Raw genomic sequence first — 21,694 nt, forward strand, 5'->3', positions numbered from 1 at the left:
AGTTTAAAGCAAGCAAGTTTCTACTTAGTGGGGTGAGTGTATGACAGAGGTGGGCTTAGTATCAGGAGTTCTGTACAGTCCGCGAGAAGAGTCTATTAGGTTGCCCACACAGCATGGTCAGTGGGAGAGAAGATGTAATAGGCAGTGGGAAGACACAAAAAGCTGAGATTCTGTCAGGGTGACCAAGCACCATTTCTGATAGGAGAAAGTTAAGCCCATATTAGTTATGGGTACTAGAATAGCATAAGGGAATGGGAATGTGTGGTGATTGTTTGCTGAAAGGAAACTGAGTACTGGAGACAACATTTTCCACTGATCACCAGCTACTAAGGGGTGGATATGAAGCTGTAATTGAGTGACTGAAAAACTGTGTCCTACCAACCCATGCCTTCCCTGTTAGGATTTTAATCAAAACATCCAAACTTTGTCTTCTTTTGAAACTGGTAGTTCCAACCTGACTTGTCTTCAGTCCTCTGATGGGAAAACTGCCGTTCATGGTTGCCACATTACCTTGCTGTCCTAGGCAGCCCTGTTTATGATTTTGCTTATGTAAAAAAACAGAGTACAAGCTTTTCGTTCATTCCTTCACAATTCATGAAAAAGAAAGACAATCTTAGCTGGCTGTGGTAGCAAGTGTCATAATTCCAGCCTTTGGAGGTAGAGGCAGGAAGATTATGAGTTAAAGATCTTGTCTCAAAGCTACAACAGGAAGATAACTTTACATAGTTTATTGATACATCTGACTATCTGATACACAGAGCTGTAGCAGTGTGTATTGTCATTCCCCTAGAAAAGACCCTAACCTGCCTTGCTCATGCTGTTTCCCAGAAGGAGAACTTGAAGCAGAGTGGTTACAAGATGTAGGATTGTCAACTCTGATCTCCGGTAATGAAGAGGAAGACGGCAAAGCGCTCCTGTCTACGTTGACTCGGACACAAGCAGCTGCAGTGAAAAAGAGATACAACACATATACCCAGACTCTGAGGAAGAAGAGTAAACAACCCGTCAGGGATGTCAGAGACGTCTTCGGAGTCAGTGAATCTCCTGTATGTAACAAATGTTTTGTTCTCAGAAAGCGTTTGCCTCGACCTCAGGGTGGGAGGGTGTAGCAGAGATGGGAAAACACCCCAGATAAGGCTGGTCCATGTTAACTCTCAAGAGGGAGCTAGAGCCAACAGATCTGCAGCATCCTACACTCTGGAGCCTGAGTGATCAGTTGTCTTTATGGCTGCTTTCCCTGCAGACCAGGTTCACTCCCTTCTGTGTTGAAGTTAGAGAGTAACTTCTTTGATAGTGGAGTGAACCTCTAGAGTTGGGAGGCTCAGGAGATTTTGTTCAAGGTACAGAGGCTCTAGGGAAATACCCAAGACTTGTAAGCAAGACCAAGCAGGTTGTTTTAAATTGTGGTAGAGAAATGAATAGAGAACCTTTAGGTTTAGAAATCCCAATATGATAAAAACTGGAAGACATGAGAACCAGTCAAATGAGCCATTAAAAAATAGAGGGAAGTGTGGTTCTTGCAAGAAATGGCTGGTTGGTGTTCCACCTTGACCATAGTTGTTCTGTGGCTGCAGTGCCCCTGCTGGTGCCATTAGTCACCCTACTCTCCCGTTTCTACATCAGCTTGACTTTTTTCCAGTGTACCCTTCCTTGACTAATAGTTCTTCCAATGTACCCTTCCTTGACTAATAGTTCTTTCAGTGTACTCTTCCTTGACTAATAGTTCTTCCAGTGTACCCTTCCTTGACTAATAGTTCTTCCAATGTACCCTTCCTTGACTAATAGTTCTTTCAGTGTACTCTTCCTTGACTAATGGTTCTACCAGTGTACTCTTCCTTGACTAATGGTTCTACCAGTGTACTCTTCCTTCCCTCATTGCACCATTTCAAAGTCGCATGACAGTGTGTCTTGGCACAACAGATATTTATCAGATGCATTCTGTGTGCACAATCCCAACAAATAATTATTGAATGCATTCTGTGTGTATGGTCCCTTACCAGATGCTATGCAGAGAAGATTCTTGAGACTTTTGGGTTGATAAGTACATAGGATAAAAAGAAATTTGGTGCTATGCCATAGTATGGGGATTTAATATTCTGCTGGAGGGCAATTCAGTTAATGCATCTGATTTAGGGTTCTTGTGTGTTCCATTGCGGTATCAGTCTTGGCATTACTTAAGACACCAAGGACGGTAGGGAGTGTCTTAGGGTTACTCTTTCTGTGAAGAGACACCATGACCAATGCAACTCTTATAAAGAAAAGCATTTAAGTGGGGCTGGCTCACAGGTTCAGAGGTTTAGTCCATTATCATCATGGTGGAAACATGGTGGAATACATGGCCCAGGAGAAGTAGCTGAAGGCTACATTCTGATCTGCAGGCTGAAGGTGGGTAGGGAGGAGAGTTATGCTGGGCCTGGTGTGGTGAAGTCTCAAAGACCACGCCCAGGCACACACCCACTCCAACAAGACCACACCCCTCCAACAAGACCACACCCCCTCCAACAAGACCACACCCCCTCCAACAAGACCATGCCTCCTAATCCTTTTGATTGGTCTCAAATAATACCACTCCCTGGTGACTAAGTCATCAAATATGTGAGCCATGGTGGCCACCACGGGTAGCAATCATGGGTAAAGTTTCCAATTAGAGTCACTTCAGGTTGTATCTTCTTCCTTAGATATATTTATCATAAAGAGTAGTTGCCAGAGAGCTTGCATATCCCTATTTAATGTACACAGCTGTGATAACATTACACTGGAATAACACTGTCTTCCAGAACTTTCTAGAATGATAGCGAGGGTCTATTTCTAATCTGTCTAGTGTGACAGCCTCCATCACATTTGCAAAAGGCAGTTTAACTGAATCTGAAATGTTGTTTAATCTTAATTGAGCTAAATCAAAACAGTCACATATGACTTATAGCTTATGTGTTGAACAGCAAGAGTTCTAGAATCTTCTGTCATCTATTATGGTGATATACCTTGCTGTGCACTGTGAATTCTATGACATTTGAACTTTCAGCTTCATTGAAGTCTGTGTCTTTCAGGATGGAAGGATTGTTTGCTTCCCCAGCAGTAGAGTAAGGATTCATTCTGCAACCTGAAGCCAGGACTTCAGCTGTGGATTTCCTGGCAAAGGTGTCTGCCAATGAAAAATCTGCCCTGATAGATTCAGTTCCCTGGGTTGCTTTTCTGTTGTTTCTGGGATCATATTACAGTAGTCTTTAAATTTTTGCCTACCTGTTTTCTTTACCAAATCTATTTCCAGCTACTTCAGACAAAGGCTGGGCTCTACTCCAGCAAACTATGAAGTAGAATGTATCTATGGGCTGAATCCTGTATGGAAAATGCCACCCATGGGCTCCTGTTTGGCTGCTTGTTCTCCACCTAGTGGTATTCGGTTGGAAGTCTGAGGGACCTTTAGGAGGCAGGGGGCTGGCTGGTGGAAGTAGGTCAAAGGGTCAGGCCTTTGAAGAGCATTCCCACCCTTCCTGGTTTGCCAAGAGGCAAACAGGCTCTCTGTATGTTCCTACCACCAAGAGCTGAACTATTCCAGTGTTTTTTCTTATGATGGGCTGAAACCATGAGGCCAAATCATTGTTTCTTCTTTAAATTGTTACAGTTAAGATGTGCTCACAGATGTGGAAGTAATTAATACCTTAGACTGAACTTCTAGCAAGAATACAAAATAGATCTAGAGCTCTCTGCAGCCAACTCCTTCTTTGATTCTGAACCTCTCCGAAGGGACATTTAAAGGGAGCACGTGTACCTTGGGTCTTTCAGTGCAAAAAGTGAAGTTTTTCTCAGGTGCAACCTGCTATTAACTGTTGCTTCCAGGCAGTGGGCCTAGTTTATCACATACAAGAGACCTCAGAACCCTTCCTTCTCTCTGCCTTACATCTTTCAGGAGTTAGTTGTTTGGGTTTTTGTTTTTGTTTGTTCAGTATATGCATTTTTTTTTTTTTGCATTCTTGAAAATAATCCCATGAACCTCATTTGTGAAAGTCAGCAATTTGGTCGTGGTTGAATTTGTGCTTAGGAATTTCACGAATTTTCAGAATTCAATACTCATTCATCTATAAAGAATCTCCCTTCCCTGATTTCTCTTTCGTTAGAGTAATCTGTCCTTTGGTGGCCTTGGTTTTGTGCACAGGGATTACACTCAGGGCTCACACAGGCCAGGGAAGCACTCCACCCCTGCACTCTCCCCACCCTCCCCCCTCCCCCCCATTGCAGTGACCACTGGTGGTCTGAGGACAGCAGTTTGAGCTTAGACTCCAGGCTCTGAGGACAGCAGCTCTTTTCTGTGAGCTGTTTCCTTCTGGGTCCTGTGCTTATTTTTAGAGTCATTGTTTTGCATTTCCATTGTTACTGTTAAATTGATTTTTTTCACCCCCTGGCTATAGATGTCTCCATGGAAGACGACATTGACTGCTTAGTGCTTCTTACATAGTTGGACGGACCTGCTTCCTTACTGAAACCCCGCTATTTAAAGGATCTGTGGCCTGTGGGTGGACAAGTGTGTCACCTGTCACAGTTTGCTTTAAGTCACGTGACATGGATGCCTGAGTGACAAGATGCCTGAAGTACTCTATTTCCCTTATAGGCAAAGCAAACTTCCCCTTTGGTACTTTTGTCCTTATCTGCCAAAAAGCCCAGCTGAGGTACAGTTCAGCAGTCCTGCCTTCCATGGGCACAACTTCCTCACCTGAACAGCCAAGACAGTGCCAGTGAAGGGCACAGGCACCACCTTTGCTGTTTTTCAGCATTCCAGCAGAGAAAGGCTCTGGGTGGCCCCTTTACCAAGAAAAATGAGTTGTTTTTTCATCACATTTTAAAATTAGGTGATGTTCTGAACTTTTAAAAAGAAGTTCATTTTTGAGGTTTGGGGGCTCAGTATTGATCTCTTCCATTTTCTTTGGTGCCTCTTTTCAGGCTAGAAACTTCTCTACTTTATGAAACTTTTTTTTTTTTTTTTTAAATCTTCCAGGAACTTCCTATAACTTCTTTTCTGCTGATGAAATGTGGAGTGCTTTCAAGACCTAAGCTTTCAAGTGATATTGTATCTTCTGATGCTGGGTTTGATTGGCAGGGGAGGGAAACAATAGTGTGTGTGTGTGTGTGTGTGTGTGTGTGTGTGTGTGTGTGTTTTGTTCACTTGATTCTCTTGTATGGATTCACTAGTTCTGTTAAAACCTAATTTGTTTTTCTCCTCATTTTCAACAGACTCTATCATTTTTGCAGGAAAAAGAAAACCTGGTGAGGCACGCTGAGGAAGAACTACTTTTATAGGCCGTAATATATTTTATGATTTCACTACATAGGAAGTAAATTAGTTTCCCAGCGGTGTCGTGTAATAAGGGGAGTAACAGTTTGGCTCTTGTGTGAGTACAGCCAAGTCAAAAATGCCAAGCCCACCTTGGGGTGATTAGCACATGGTCTGTACCCAAAGGCATTGCTCTAGGGTTTAGAAAACACAAATAAATATTCTTTTCACAACACATTTCAATGAGGAAGCCATTGATCTAATTTATCCCCAATTTCATAATTGATAAACATTAAGCTAAAGGTATAACTAACTGGTAATCGGCTCTACAGAGATGGTCATGAAGTATGCTTTTGTGTACTGTATTATATATAATTTATGTATACATGGGACTGCATGTAACAGCACAGGAAATGCTGAGCTGAAGCTATGGGAGTTATTCTCTTCTTAAGTAGAGCTGGAGGTAGGCAGTCCCTCTCCATGCTAGGAACTCGGCTTCCTTTTGTGTTTCTCTGCTGCCATCACTCGCCAATGTGCCAACAAGTCGGACGGGCCACCACAGGCACCATATCCTGTTCTTGGCAGTTCCTGGAATTGCACCAATGGCTCTGTTCTTCCAGTCTAAACTTCCCTGGAAATCCTTCTTGGAAGAATTCCAGATACCTCATGGCTCAGAGCTATACCATCCCTAGCTTCAAAGGAACATGAGATGCTGTTCTCTCTCTCTCTCTCTCTCTCTCTCTCTCTCTCTCTCTCTCTCTAATTAGACATAGAACTTCCTGGGGAGAAAAATCTAAGATATCGTTCATGAACACAGCAGACTTGGGATTAGGAAGACAGCTGACAGTGCCTTCTTCAAAGAAAAATGCACCTTTTCATCCCTAGAATTTAATCTGATCTCAATATTGATAGGCAAATGGCTAACTGCAGTCCTGAGTGTGTATGCAGCCACAGCTATGGCTGTCTCTCTCAGTCTTCATGAATATTTAGCCATGACTTATAACCCATGATTGGCTACACAGGTCAGTTTTGTGAGTCTGACTAAAATTGGAGAGATCATTTTTGTGCTAAAGTGCACTTTAATTTTTTCCTCAGGATTCAAATGATTTTTGTTGTACACCAGGTCATTTTCATAAAAAGTTTGGGATGCAGGTCTAAATGAAGAAACGGTGTCAGTTATCCCTGGGGACAAATGGTCCTTTGGTAAGGTAAAAGGGATCAGGCATCAGAAGGTTTGCAGAAGGTATTATTATTATTATTATTATTATTATTATTATTATTATTATTGCCAATCAGGCAAACTTGGAGGAGAATGTTTATTTACTTTGAAACAATGAAGAAGAATAGAGATGCAAACTAAGGCATAAATAATCTGATACATGTGACGTTCCCACACACCCCACTTTAAGGCAAGTCTTTTGTTGCCTTCCTCCCATCACCCAACAGTACTGTAGTTCTCTTCAGTAGACTTATAGCATTTCTGTTGTTTTCTAAGGGTAACTACCGTGTGGGAGGCACACATGAGTGTGAGTGTATGTATGTATGTATGTATGTATGTATGTATGGGGTGGGAGGCACACATGATGTGTATACATGTAGTGGAAGGCACATGTGGGTGTACATATATGAAGTAGAAACACAGGAGTGTGTATGCATGTGGTAGACACACATATGATTGCATATGTATATGGTGGGAGGCACACGTGAGTGTGTATGTATGTGGCAGGAGGCACTCCTGTTTCAGTGTACATGTTAGCCGACCATGGGACATCTGTGCTGTAAAGGAGAAGAGAATGATTTGATGTCTGTTCCGTGTAGAACTAGTGTTTTGCTTGCGTTCTCCCATTCTCTTTCATGGAATCCATAATAACATGATGGCGGTGTCTGCTTTGACACTTACTCGAGCGTCAAAGTTGCCCCAGCCCAGGCACCCACACAAGGAAGGTAGCCCACTTCATTTGGGTGCCACTCTGACTAAACATAGCTGCAGATGGCTGTCAGTACTCGGGCAGAAAAAGGCTCTATGTGGCCTCTCCACTGAGAAACACTTTGCCATCAACTGTCCTGTGAACCACTCTCTTGCCCTTTCTGTTCTTCTTTCTGGACTTGTTTGCTTGTCTCATTTTTATAGATTTCTCTTTTGCTTGAAAGCAAAGTTATGCTATTTTAAGGCTCAGAATGCCTGTAACACTACCAACTAGTTTTCCAGGAATTTCTGTCCAGTGCTGAATGTTGGCGGACTACTGTGTGAGATCCAGTGCCATTTGGGATCTGTTATGTTGTTTTAGAGATGGGATTTTCCCAAAGCCCAGACTGGCCTCAAACTCACTATGTCACTAAGGGTGGCCTTGAGCTTCTGATCCCCTGCCTCTGCAGACCATGGTGCCCCGTGTAGATCGCTTAGATCTGTCCTTATAAAAACATATTCTATCAGCGAGTGACTAGGCATGACCTGAGGGGTGGTGTGCTCACACTTCATCCTGAACCACTTCCCACACTGCCTTATGAGCAGTGTCTCCACTTACAAACTGGTGTTATGTTTTTGATTTACCTACTGTGTTTATAGTGGGGGAAGCTCATGAAAACAGTTTTTAAAGATCTTGCAGAACGGCTTTTGAGTTCTGTGATGTCTAGTATGTTTAATTTTTCAGAAAGTTGATTCAACCATAGAATATAGTATTTATAGCTTATTGGGGATGATGCCTTTTTGAGAAACATTGCTAAGTCTTAGAGGTTATTATGCATGAGCTCTACAGGGCCATCATCCTTTGCCAATAGAAACCTTAGCTGCCAATACACTTCATACATCATGGAAACCAGTGACTCTCCAGTATTCTGTAGGTGGTGATGAAATATTTGGTTTAGTATTATGAGTTTATGAAGTTCTCATCTTAATACCAGTTTCTTAATTGAATAAAAAAGTTTGCCTCCTTTTCACGTGAATATATAAACCACTGTGGGGTGTAAGCATGTGTCCAGCTTTGTTTATTTGTTATTTATTCATATATACATTGAGGCTTTATTCAGTCATAAAAACATAGAATTTTGTCCTTTACAGGAAACAGATGGAAGATGAATATTATAGTGTTATATGAAATAGGCCAGATTCAGAAAGACAGATATCACATATTTTTTTGTAAGTTCAGTTTTAAAGCAGTGTGGTTTTATTAATCAGCTGCGTCCTGACAGGGTTAGGTTTTCTGTTTGGCTTAAAGGCTCAAGGTTGGAAGGCCAAGGCTGCCATAGCAGCCAAACGTGAATCTGCCAACTTTCATCTTTCAGTTCTGCACCTCTCAGCATTGAAGAGATTGCATAGATTCGTAGGGTATGTGATACCCAGGAAACACATCCATGTCCCCAAAGTAGCAAAGTGTAGCTTGCCTTTGCTATTTTGTGGGTTCTTCTTTATCCTGTCCTTTATCCCCCTGGCCTCACCCCCTAACATTAGCTAGGAAAGAAACAAGGATAGAGGGGAGATAGACTCCTGAATCTAATTTCTTTCTTTTTGTTTCTTCTTTGACCACAGCTACTAACAAACCACAGACAACCTCCCTAGATGGCCAACAACCACCTATCCTGCCTCTCTAGGCCCTTGCATTTATGTACTGCATGAAAAGTTCCCAGACTTTCAAACATCACACAATCACAGAAATTGTCTGCAGCTGCCAAAACCACGCCTCTGCTAGAGCACGAGACAAATCATGGTCAGCTACGGACAGTCTGAAGCAGCCCCACATCCCACACCTGGGGTTAAACTGAAAACACATTCTTATAATCTCTCTCTCTCTCTCTCTCTCTCTCTCTCTCTCTCTCTCTCTCTCTCTGTCTCTCTCTCTCTCTCTGTCTCTCTCTGTCTCTCTCTGTCTCTCTCTGTCTCTCTCTCTGTCTCTCTCTCTCTCTCTCTCTCTCTCTCTCTCTGTCTCTGTGTGTGTGTGTGTTTAAAGACACCAAAATTCCAGAATTCTCAAAAATGTCACTACAGCTAAGTGCCTGGTTCCCTCTGTTGTAGGAAGATCTATTAGGCTTCCTGAACACGTCTCCAAATAGAATTTTATTTTCTTTCTGCTGGATATACCCATCACACAGTAACCCTGAGTCTTTAGGAAGCATTACAGAGTGAAATCATGATATCCATACACTCAAAGAAGAAAAGAAAATGCAAGTAGGCAGCTGGCAGTGCCTGGCTTTAGACCAATTCTATTGTGGTCCATGGTATTTGGTAAAATAGTTTGATGGATTGGTAAGTACCATATAAACCCAGGTAGCCATGAACTCTGTGAGTCTTCATGCAATTATATGAATCACTCATATGTATGTATGTATGTATATGAGCTCTGATGTAATGCATAATAAAATACATGGCCATATTTACAGCGATGAGCTGGGGAAAATGACTTTGATTTCTTTCCCATAGCCTAGTGATTCTTGTGAGCATGCTACTCAGTTGGATGGTACCAAGGAAGAAAAAGATCTGCCAGGAGTTACCAAGACAAACAGACCTCTGGTAAGTTCTGGAGAAGGGGTGGGAATGAGGATACGGATGAAGCTATTTCTTCAAGACAGTTATGCAGAACTTTAAGATGGTGTAGTGTGGTTGGAGTGGCTGAACAGCCGCATCTGTTAACATACCTGATCAGTCTCTACTTCTCATCAGCTTCTAAGAAAATCATTCAGCAGCGAACCAGCCCAAGTTAATAGGCAAATATACAACTACACCTTCTATAAAAACATACACACAACTCAGTCACTCGGTGGTGGAATTTCCTTTCTTCTTCCTTCTTCCCCTCTCCTCGCCTGCTCCCCACCTTCTGTAGTCACTCCTGCTCATCACTCACACCCATGACAGAAGAACTAAGTGAGAAGGAGCAATAGCCAAGGCTCCATCTCTGTAGAGCCAAGAACACTGGCTCCATTTGGGGCTTTCTGGAGCTTTTGACATATGTGTGTCTACTGGCAGTACATTCATAGTGTGTGTGGATGGATCACAAACTAATACTGTGTGAGAGAGGCCAGACAAAACATTCAACTAATGTAAAAATACAAGAAATAATGTAAAAATACAAGAAGTAATGTAAAAATACAAGAAGTCTTACAAGTTCATTGGTAACCCAGATATTTGCTTTGCAGTCCACTGCTTATAGAGAGTTAATGGCTGCCCATATTCCGTACTGTTGATCTTTGACTGACTCACAGGTGACGCTACGTTTGCATACTTATAAAGGATTTACAATCCAACTGCCATCATTGGGATCCTAGTCTACAGATCACCTCTCAGACAGATAAAAGAAGACGTTTTTCTTATGTTCAGTCAACACCGATGAAGTATTTATTGGAGAGGTTAGTTTACTGAAGAGGTAGAGTAGTCAATCTAGTTTACTGCCAGTGTCTTAGGTGAAAAATCAAATCCTGCACCTGTCATTGGTTCATAACTCACTGCAAAATACGACTGCGCCATCTGTTCCGAGTCACCAGTGGCATCTGTGTGTGTCTCCTGTGGAAGAAAATCTAAGGAACCTTGATTTAAACAAGTAGGAGTTTGTTTTAATCACAGATTAAGAAACTGATGATTAACACCTCCTCCCCCCCCACAAAAAAAAAAAAAAAAAAAAAAAACAGCAGTTGCAAACAGCATATCAGTGACTTGAGTGTGGAAACCAACTCCTTCAGCTGGTGGGTGGAGTCCTTGTCCCAACCCTGTGTTGAGGAAACCAAGCCGATGTCCCAGGAGCACTGGCCACCTAACCATGTTCAATAAATCTTCCATTTTTCTGGAAAACCTGCACAGTAGAATTTCTCTTATTTTCCATAGTCAGACAGCAGCATCCTTCCTAGATAGAGGGGTTTTCCGTTAGTTGCTGAGACCCCATTCTTTTAAAAATAAGTTATCTGGGTTTCTTGTTTAAACATTTGGTTTTATTTCATGGGTCCTGTGAACGTCTAGTTTATGCTGGAATCTGAACTTTGACAAAGATCTTGATTTTATCTCATTCATTCTGGTCATGCTCAGTGAGTCTTTCCCATCTGAGGGCTGCTTTCTCTCTTTACTTTCTGGAGATTTTCTTCCGCTGTATCTTGGATTAACTTTTCTCCTCAGTTCCTGTGGTTCATCTTTCTAGAATACAAATCATTGCATGGTTGTTGCTTTGCTTGAATCATATGTTGCTACTTGCAAAATTTAACCTCACATCAGTCTCCTGGCCATGTATTGTATATTTTTTAACATTGTGTTTCAAATTAGTACATATTTTCTTGGTCATAATTGTATGATTATTTAGGTTTCCATCTCTTTGTGTAGATTTCAGAAATCTGAGATACAAGTTAAGTTATATGTACGCCTTCTTGAAACTGACCCACAATTTACATTCACACTTAACACCTTAGGCGTGTCATTTATCTGGTTACTCCCAAGAAAGTCAGTTAATGTGAGTATAGAAAATGGCCATCACGACACAAAGGCTCTCCTGTCCTTGTCACTGGACCTCTCTTTCCTTCACAAACACACTTCGATGACTGACATCTTTGCTTGTTTTCATCTCCATTGAAGTAGAGTTTTACCCACAAGACTGGTTTTGTGTCTGCTTTATTTCCCTCATAATTATAATTTTAAGATCAACTAATTTGTTACATATACTCTTGTAGCAGATAATATTCCATTTTATAACAATGCCTCCTTTTGCTGTATCTGTTTATCTGATGATGGATGTTTGGATTGCTTCCAGTTTGTGCAATTATTCTGAGCAATGTTGTCATAAACATTCATGTAGCTAAAGGGTGTATACTCAGTTTTCTATAGAGTAAAAAGCCCACATAATTCAGGTTGCTGCACACACAGCATCAGCACACAGCATCAGTACACACAGCATCAGTACACACAGCATCAGTACACAGCATCAGTACACACAGCATCAGTACACACAGCATCAGTACACAGCATCAGTGCACACAGCATCAGTACACACAGCATCAGTACACACAGCATCAGTACACAGCATCAGTACACACAGCATCAGTACACACAGCATCAGTACACAGCATCAGTGCACACAGCATCAGTACACACAGCATCAGTACACACAGCATCAGTACACAGCATCAGTGCACAGCATCAGTACACACAGCATCAGTACACAGCATCAGTGCACACAGCATCAGTACACACAGCATCAGTACACACAGCATCAGTACACAGCATCAGTGCACAGCATCAGTACACACAGCATCAGTACACACAGCATCAGTGCACAGCATCAGTACACACAGCATCAGTACACAGCATCAGTACACAGCATCAGTACACACAGCATCAGTACACACAGCATCAGTACACAGCATCAGTGCACACAGCATCAGTACACACAGCATCAGTACACACAGCATCAGTACACAGCATCAGTGCACAGCATCAGTACACACAGCATCAGTACACACAGCATCAGTGCACAGCATCAGTACACACAGCATCAGTACACAGCATCAGTACACAGCATCAGTACACAGCATCAGTACACACAGCATCAGTACACAGCATCAGTACACAGCATCAGTACACACAGCATCAGTACACAGCATCAGTGCACACAGCATCAGTGCACACAGCATCAGTACACACAGCATCAGTACACACAGCATCAGTACACACAGCATCAGTACACAGCATCAGTACACACAGCATCAGTACACACAGCATCAGTACACACAGCATCAGTACACAGCATCAGTACACAGCATCAGTACACAGCATCAGTACACACAGCATCAGTACACAGCATCAGTACACAGCATCAGTACACACAGCATCAGTACACAGCATCAGTGCACACAGCATCAGTGCACACAGCATCAGTACACACAGCATCAGTACACACAGCATCAGTACACAGCATCAGTACACACAGCATCAGTACACACAGCATCAGTACACAGCATCAGTGCACACAGCATCAGTACACACAGCATCAGTACACACAGCATCAGTACACAGCATCAGTGCACAGCATCAGTACACACAGCATCAGTACACAGCATCAGTGCACACAGCATCAGTACACACAGCATCAGTACACACAGCATCAGTACACAGCATCAGTGCACAGCATCAGTACACACAGCATCAGTACACACAGCATCAGTACACAGCATCAGTGCACACAGCATCAGTACACAGCATCAGTACACACAGCATCAGTACACACAGCATCAGTACACACAGCATCAGTACACACAGCATCAGTACACACAGCATCAGTACACACAGCATCAGTACACAGCATCAGTACACACAGCATCAGTACACACAGCATCAGTACACACAGCATCAGTACACACAGCATCAGTACACAGCATCAGTACACACAGCATCAGTACACACAGCATCAGTACACAGCATCAGTACACACAGCATCAGTACACACAGCATCAGTACACAGCATCAGTACACACAGCATCAGTACACACAGCATCAGTACACACAGCATCAGTACACAGCATCAGTACACACAGCATCAGTGCACACAGCATCAGTACACACAGCATCAGTACACACAGCATCAGTACACACAGCATCAGTACACACAGCATCAGTACACAGCATCAGTACACACAGCATCAGTACACACAGCATCAGTACACACAGCATCAGTACACACAGCATCAGTACACACAGCATCAGTACACACAGCATCAGCACACACAGCATCAGTACACACAGCATCAGTACACACAGCATCAGTACACACAGCATCAGCACACACAGCATCAGTACACAGCATCAGTACACACAGCATCAGTACACACAGCATCAGTACACACAGCATCAGTACACACAGCATCAGTACACAGCATCAGTACACACAGCATCAGTACACACAGCATCAGTACACACAGCATCAGTACACACAGCATCAGTACACAGCATCAGCACACACAGCATCAGTACACAGCATCAGCACACACAGCATCAGTACACAGCATCAGTACACACAGCATCAGTACACACAGCATCAGCACACACAGCATCAGTACACACAGCATCAGTACATACAGCATCAGTACACACAGCATCAGTACACACAGCATCAGTACACACAGCATCAGTACACACAGCATCAGTACACACAGCATCAGTACACACAGCATCAGCACACACAGCATCAGTACACACAGCATCAGTACACACAGCATCAGTACACACAGCATCAGCACACACAGCATCAGTACACAGCATCAGTACACACAGCATCAGTACACACAGCATCAGTACACACAGCATCAGTACACAGCATCAGTACACACAGCATCAGTACACACAGCATCAGTACACACAGCATCAGCACACACAGCATCAGTACACAGCATCAGTACACACAGCATCAGTACACACAGCATCAGTGCACAGCATCAGTACACAACATCAGTACACACAGCATCAGTACACACAGCATCAGTACACACAGCATCAGTACACAGCATCAGTGCACAGCATCAGTACACAGCATCAGTACACACAGCATCAGTACACAGCATCAGTACACACAGCATCAGTACACACAGCATCAGTACACACAGCATCAGTACACACAGCATCAGTACACACAGCATCAGTACACACAGCATCAGTACACACAGCATCAGTACACACAGCATCAGTACACACAGCATCAGTACACACAGCATCAGTACACACAGCATCAGTACACAGCATCAGTACACACAGCATCAGTACACACAGCATCAGCACACACAGCATCAGTACACACAGCATCAGTACACACAGCATCAGTACACAGCATCAGTACACACAGCATCAGTACACACAGCATCAGTACACACAGCATCAGTACACAGCATCAGTACACACAGCATCAGTGCACAGCATCAGTACACAGCATCAGTACACACAGCATCAGTGCACAGCATCAGTACACAGCATCAGTACACACAGCATCAGTACACACAGCATCAGCACACACAGCATCAGTACACACAGCATCAGTACACACAGCATCAGTACACACAGCATCAGTACACACAGCATCAGTACACACAGCATCAGTACACAGCATCAGTACAGACAGCATCAGTACACACAGCATCAGTACACACAGCATCAGTACACACAGCATCAGTACACACAGCATCAGCACACACAGCATCAGTACACACAGCATCAGTACACAGCATCAGTACACAGCATCAGTACACACAGCATCAGTACACACAGCATCAGTACACACAGCATCAGTACACACAGCATCAGTACACACAGCATCAGTACACACAGCATCAGTACACACAGCATCAGTACACACAGCATCAGTACACACAGCATCAGTACACACAGCATCAGTGCACACAGCATCAGTACACAACATCAGTACACACAGCATCAGTACACAGCATCAGTACACACAGCATCAGTACACACAGCATCAGTACACACAGCATCAGTACACACAGCATCAGTACACAGCATCAGTACACAGCATCAGTACACACAGCATCAGTACACACAGCATCAGTACACACAGCATCAGTGCACACAGCATCAGCACACAGCATCAGTAAACACAGCATCAGTACACACAGCATCAGTGCACAGCATCAACACACACAGCATCAGTACACACAGCATCAGTACACAGCATCAGTACACAGCATCAGTACACACAGCATCAGTACACAGCATCAGTGCACACAGCATCAGTACACAACATCAGTACACACAGCATCAGTACACACAGCATCAGTACACACAGCATCAGCACACAGCATCAGTACACAGCATCAGTACACACAGCATCAGTACACACAGCATCAGTACACACAGCATCAGTGCACACAGCATCAGCACACAGCATCAGTAAACACAGCATCAGTACACACAGCATCAGTGCACAGCATCAACACACACAGCATCAGTACACACAGCATCAGTACACAGCATCAGTGCACACAGCATCAGTACACACAGCATCAGTACACAGCATCAGTACACAGCATCAGTACACACAGCATCAGTGCACACAGCATCAGTACACACAGCATCAGTACACACAGCATCAGTACACACAGCATCAGTACACAGCATCAGTACACACAGCATCAGTACACAGCATCAGCACACACAGCATCAGTGCACACAGCATCAGTACACACAGCATCAGTACACAGCATCAGTACACACAGCATCAGCACACACAGCATCAGTACACACAGCATCAGCACACAGCATCAGTGCACACAGCATCAGTACACAGCATCAGTACACAGCATCAGCACACACAGCATCAGTACACACAGCATCAACACACAGCATCAGTACACACAGCATCAGTACACAGCATCAGTACACAGCATCAGTACACACAGCATCAGTACACAGCATCAGTACACACAGCATCAGTACACAGCATCAGTACACACAGCATCAGTACACACAGCATCAGTACACAGCATCAGTACACACAGCATCAGTACACAGCATCAGTACACACAGCATCAGCACACAGCATCAGTACACACAGCATCAGTACACACAGCAACAGTACACACAGCATCAGTGCACAGCATCAGTACACACAGCATCAGTACACACAGCATCAGTACACACAGCATCAGTACACAGCATCAGTACACACAGCATCAGTGCACACAGCATCAGTACACACAGCATCAGTACACACAGCAACAGTACACACAGCATCAGTGCACAGCATCAGTACACACAGCATCAGTACACACAGCATCAGTACACAGCATCAGTACACAGCATCAGTACACACAGCATCAGCACACACAGCATCAGCACACACAGCATCAGTACACACAGCATCAGTACACAGCATCAGTACACAGCATCAGTACACACAGCATCAGTACACACAGCATCAGTACACACAGCATCAGTACACACAGCATCAGTACACAGCATCAGTACACAGCATCAGTACACACAGCATCAGTACACACAGCATCAGCACACACAGCATCAGATCACACAGCAACAGTACACAGCATCAGTACACAGCATCAGTACACAGCATCAGTACACAGCATCAGTACACAGCATCAGTACACACAGCATCAGTACACACAGCATCAGTACACACAGCATCAGCACACAGCATCAGTACACACAGCATCAGTACATACAGCATCAGTACACATCATCAGTACACACAGCATCAGTACACAGCATCAGTACACACAGCATCAGTACACACAGCAACAGTACACACAGCATCAGTACACAGCATCAGTACACACAGCATCAGTACACACAGCATCAGTACACAGCATCAGTACACACAGCATCAGCACACAGCATCAGTACACACAGCATCAGTACACACAGCAACAGTACACACAGCATCAGTGCACAGCATCAGTACACACAGCATCAGTACACACAGCATCAGTACACACAGCAACAGTACACACAGCATCAGTGCACAGCATCAGTACACACAGCATCAGTACACACAGCATCAGTACACACAGCAACAGTACACACAGCATCAGTGCACAGCATCAGTACACACAGCATCAGTACACACAGCATCAGTACACACAGCATCAGTACACAGCATCAGTACACAGCATCAGTACACACAGCATCAGTACACACAGCATCAGCACACAGCATCAGTACACACAGCATCAGTACATACAGCATCAGTACACAGCATCAGTACACACAGCATCAGTACACACAGCATCAGCACACAGCATCAGTACACACAGCATCAGTACACACAGCATCAGTACACAGCATCAGTACACACAGCATCAGTACACACAGCAACAGTACACACAGCATCAGTACACACAGCATCAGTACACACAGCATCAGTACACAGCATCAGTACACACAGCATCAGCACACAGCATCAGTACACACAGCATCAGTACACACAGCATCAGTACACAGCATCAGTACACACAGCATCAGTACACACAGCAACAGTACACACAGCATCAGTGCACAGCATCAGTACACACAGCATCAGTACACACAGCATCAGTACACACAGCATCAGTACACAGCATCAGTACACACAGCATCAGTGCACACAGCATCAGTACACACAGCATCAGTACACACAGCAACAGTACACACAGCATCAGTGCACAGCATCAGTACACACAGCATCAGTACACACAGCATCAGTACACACAGCAACAGTACACACAGCATCAGTGCACAGCATCAGTACACACAGCATCAGTACACACAGCATCAGTACACACAGCATCAGTACACAGCATCAGCACACAGCATCAGTACACACAGCATCAGTACACACATCATCAGTACACAGCATCAGTACACACAGCATCAGTACACACAGCATCAGCACACACAGCATCAGATCACACAGCAACAGAACACACAGCATCAGTACACACAGCATCAGTACACACAGCATCAGTACACACAGCATCAGCACACAGCATCAGTACACACAGCATCAGTACATACAGCATCAGTACACACAGCATCAGTACACACAGCATCAGTACACAGCATCAGTACACACAGCAACAGTACACTCAGCATCAGTACACACAGCATCAGTACACACAGCATCAGTACACACAGCATCAGTACACAGCATCAGTACACACAGCATCAGTACACACAGCAACAGTACACTCAGCATCAGTACACACAGCATCAGTACACACAGCATCAGTACACACAGCATCAGTACACACAGCATCAGTACACACAGCATCAGTACATACAGCATCAGTACACATCATCAGTACACACAGCATCAGTACACAGCATCAGTACACACAGCATCAGTACACACAGCATCAGTGCACAGCATCAGTACACATCATCAGTACACACAGCATCAGTACACAGCATCAGTACACACAGCATCAGTACACACAGCATCAGTGCACAGCATCAGTACACATCATCAGTACACACAGCATCAGTACACAGCATCAGTACACACAGCATCAGTACACAGCATCAGTACACACAGCATCAGTACACACAGCATCAGCACACACAGCATCAGTGCACACAGCATCAGTACACACAGCATCAGTACACAGCATCAGTACACACAGCATCAGTACACAGCATCAGTACACAGCATCAGTACACACAGCATCAGTGCACACAGCATCAGCACACACAGCATCAGTACACAGCATCAGTACACACAGCATCAGTACACACAGCATCAGCACACACAGCATCAGCACACACAGCATCAGCACACACAGCATCAGTACACAGCATCAGTGCACAGTATCAGTACACACAGCATCAGCACACACAGCATCAGTACACACAGCATCAGTACACACAGCATCAGTACACAGCATCAGCACACACAGCATCAGTACACAGCATCAGTGCACAGTATCAGTACACACAGCATCAGCACACACAGCATCAGTACACACAGCATCAGTACACACAGCATCAGCACACACAGCATCAGTACACACAGCATCAGCACACACAGCATCAGTACACAGCATCAGTACACAGCATCAGTACACACAGCATCAGTACACAGCATCAGCACACACAGCATCAGTACACAGCATCAGTGCACAGTATCAGTACACACAGCATCAGCACACACAGCATCAGTACACACAGCATCAGTACACACAGCATCAGCACACACAGCATCAGTACACACAGCATCAGTACACACAGCATCAGCACACACAGCATCAGCACACACAGCATCAGCACACACAGCATCAGTACACACAGCATCAGTACACACAGCATCAGTACACAGAGCATCAGTACACAGCATCAGTACACACAGCATCAGTACACACAGCATCAGTACACACAGCATCAGTACACAGCATCAGCACACACAGCATCAGTACACAGCATCAGTACACACAGCATCAGTACACACAGCATCAGTACACACAGCATCAGCACACAGAGCATCAGTACACACAGCATCAGTACACACAGCATCAGCACACACAGCATCAGTACACAGCATCAGTACACACAGCATCAGTACACAGCATCAGTACACACAGCATCAGTACACAGCATCAGTACACACAGCATCAGTACACACAGCATCAGCACACACAGCATCAGTGCACACAGCATCAGTACACACAGCATCAGTACACAGCATCAGTACACACAGCATCAGTACACACAGCATCAGCACACACAGCATCAGTACACAGCATCAGTACACAGCATCAGTACACACAGCATCAGTACACAGCATCAGTACACACAGCATCAGTACACACAGCATCAGTACACACAGCATCAGCACACAGAGCATCAGTACACACAGCATCAGTACACACAGCATCAGCACACACAGCATCAGTACACAGCATCAGTACACAGCATCAGTACACACAGCATCAGCACACACAGCATCAGTGCACACAGCATCAGTACACACAGCATCAGTACACAGCATCAGTACACACAGCATCAGTACACAGCATCAGTACACAGCATCAGTACACACAGCATCAGTACACATAGCATCAGCACACACAACATCAGCACACACAGCATCAGCACACACAGCATCAGTACACACAGCATCAGTACACACAGCATCAGTACACACAGCATCAGTACACAGCATCAGTACACACAGCATCAGTACACACAGCATCAGTACACAGCATCAGTACACACAGCATCAGTACACAGCATCAGTACACACAGCATCAGTACACACAGCATCAGTACACAGCATCAGTACACACAGCATCAGTACACAGCATCAGTACACACAGCATCAGTACACACAGCATCAGTACACACAGCATCAGTACACACAGCATCAGTACACACAGCATCAGATCACACAGCAACAGTACACACAGCATCAGTACACACAGCATCAGTACACACAGCATCAGTACACACAGCATCAGCACACACAACATCAGCACACACAGCATCAGCACACACAGCATCAGTACACACAGCATCAGTACACACAGCATCAGTACACACAGCATCAGTACACAGCATCAGTACACACAGCATCAGTACACACAGCATCAGTACACAGCATCAGTACACACAGCATCAGTACACAGCATCAGTACACACAGCATCAGTACACACAGCATCAGTACACAGCATCAGTACACACAGCATCAGTACACAGCATCAGTACACACAGCATCAGTACACACAGCATCAGTACACACAGCATCAGTACACACAGCATCAGTACACACAGCATCAGATCACACAGCAACAGTACACACAGCATCAGTACACACAGCATCAGTACACACAGCATCAGTACACACAGCATCAGTACACACAGCATCAGTACACACAGCATCAGATCACACAGCAACAGTACACACAGCATCAGATCACACAGCAACAGTACACACAGCATCAGTACACACAGCATCAGTACACACAGC

General features: G+C 44.3%; 1 protein-coding gene across 4 annotated transcripts in view; it reads left to right on the top strand.

Moving 5' to 3' along the window:
- Arhgap28 (Rho GTPase activating protein 28) overlaps positions 1-21,694 on the top strand; it is a 177,472-nt gene that overhangs the window by 110,623 nt on the left and 45,155 nt on the right. For all 4 annotated transcript variants that reach the window (XM_034484507.2, XM_076918048.1, XM_076918049.1 and 1 more), the window contains exons 3-4: positions 829-1,046; positions 9,681-9,770. In XM_034484507.2, coding sequence (XP_034340398.1) covers positions 829-1,046; positions 9,681-9,770 — 308 coding nt within the window. The remainder of the gene's footprint in view (positions 1-828; positions 1,047-9,680; positions 9,771-21,694) is intronic.

The sequence above is a fragment of the Arvicanthis niloticus genome, chromosome 21, assembly GCF_011762505.2.
Source record: "Arvicanthis niloticus isolate mArvNil1 chromosome 21, mArvNil1.pat.X, whole genome shotgun sequence".
In the NCBI taxonomy this organism is placed as follows: domain Eukaryota; kingdom Metazoa; phylum Chordata; class Mammalia; order Rodentia; family Muridae; genus Arvicanthis; species Arvicanthis niloticus.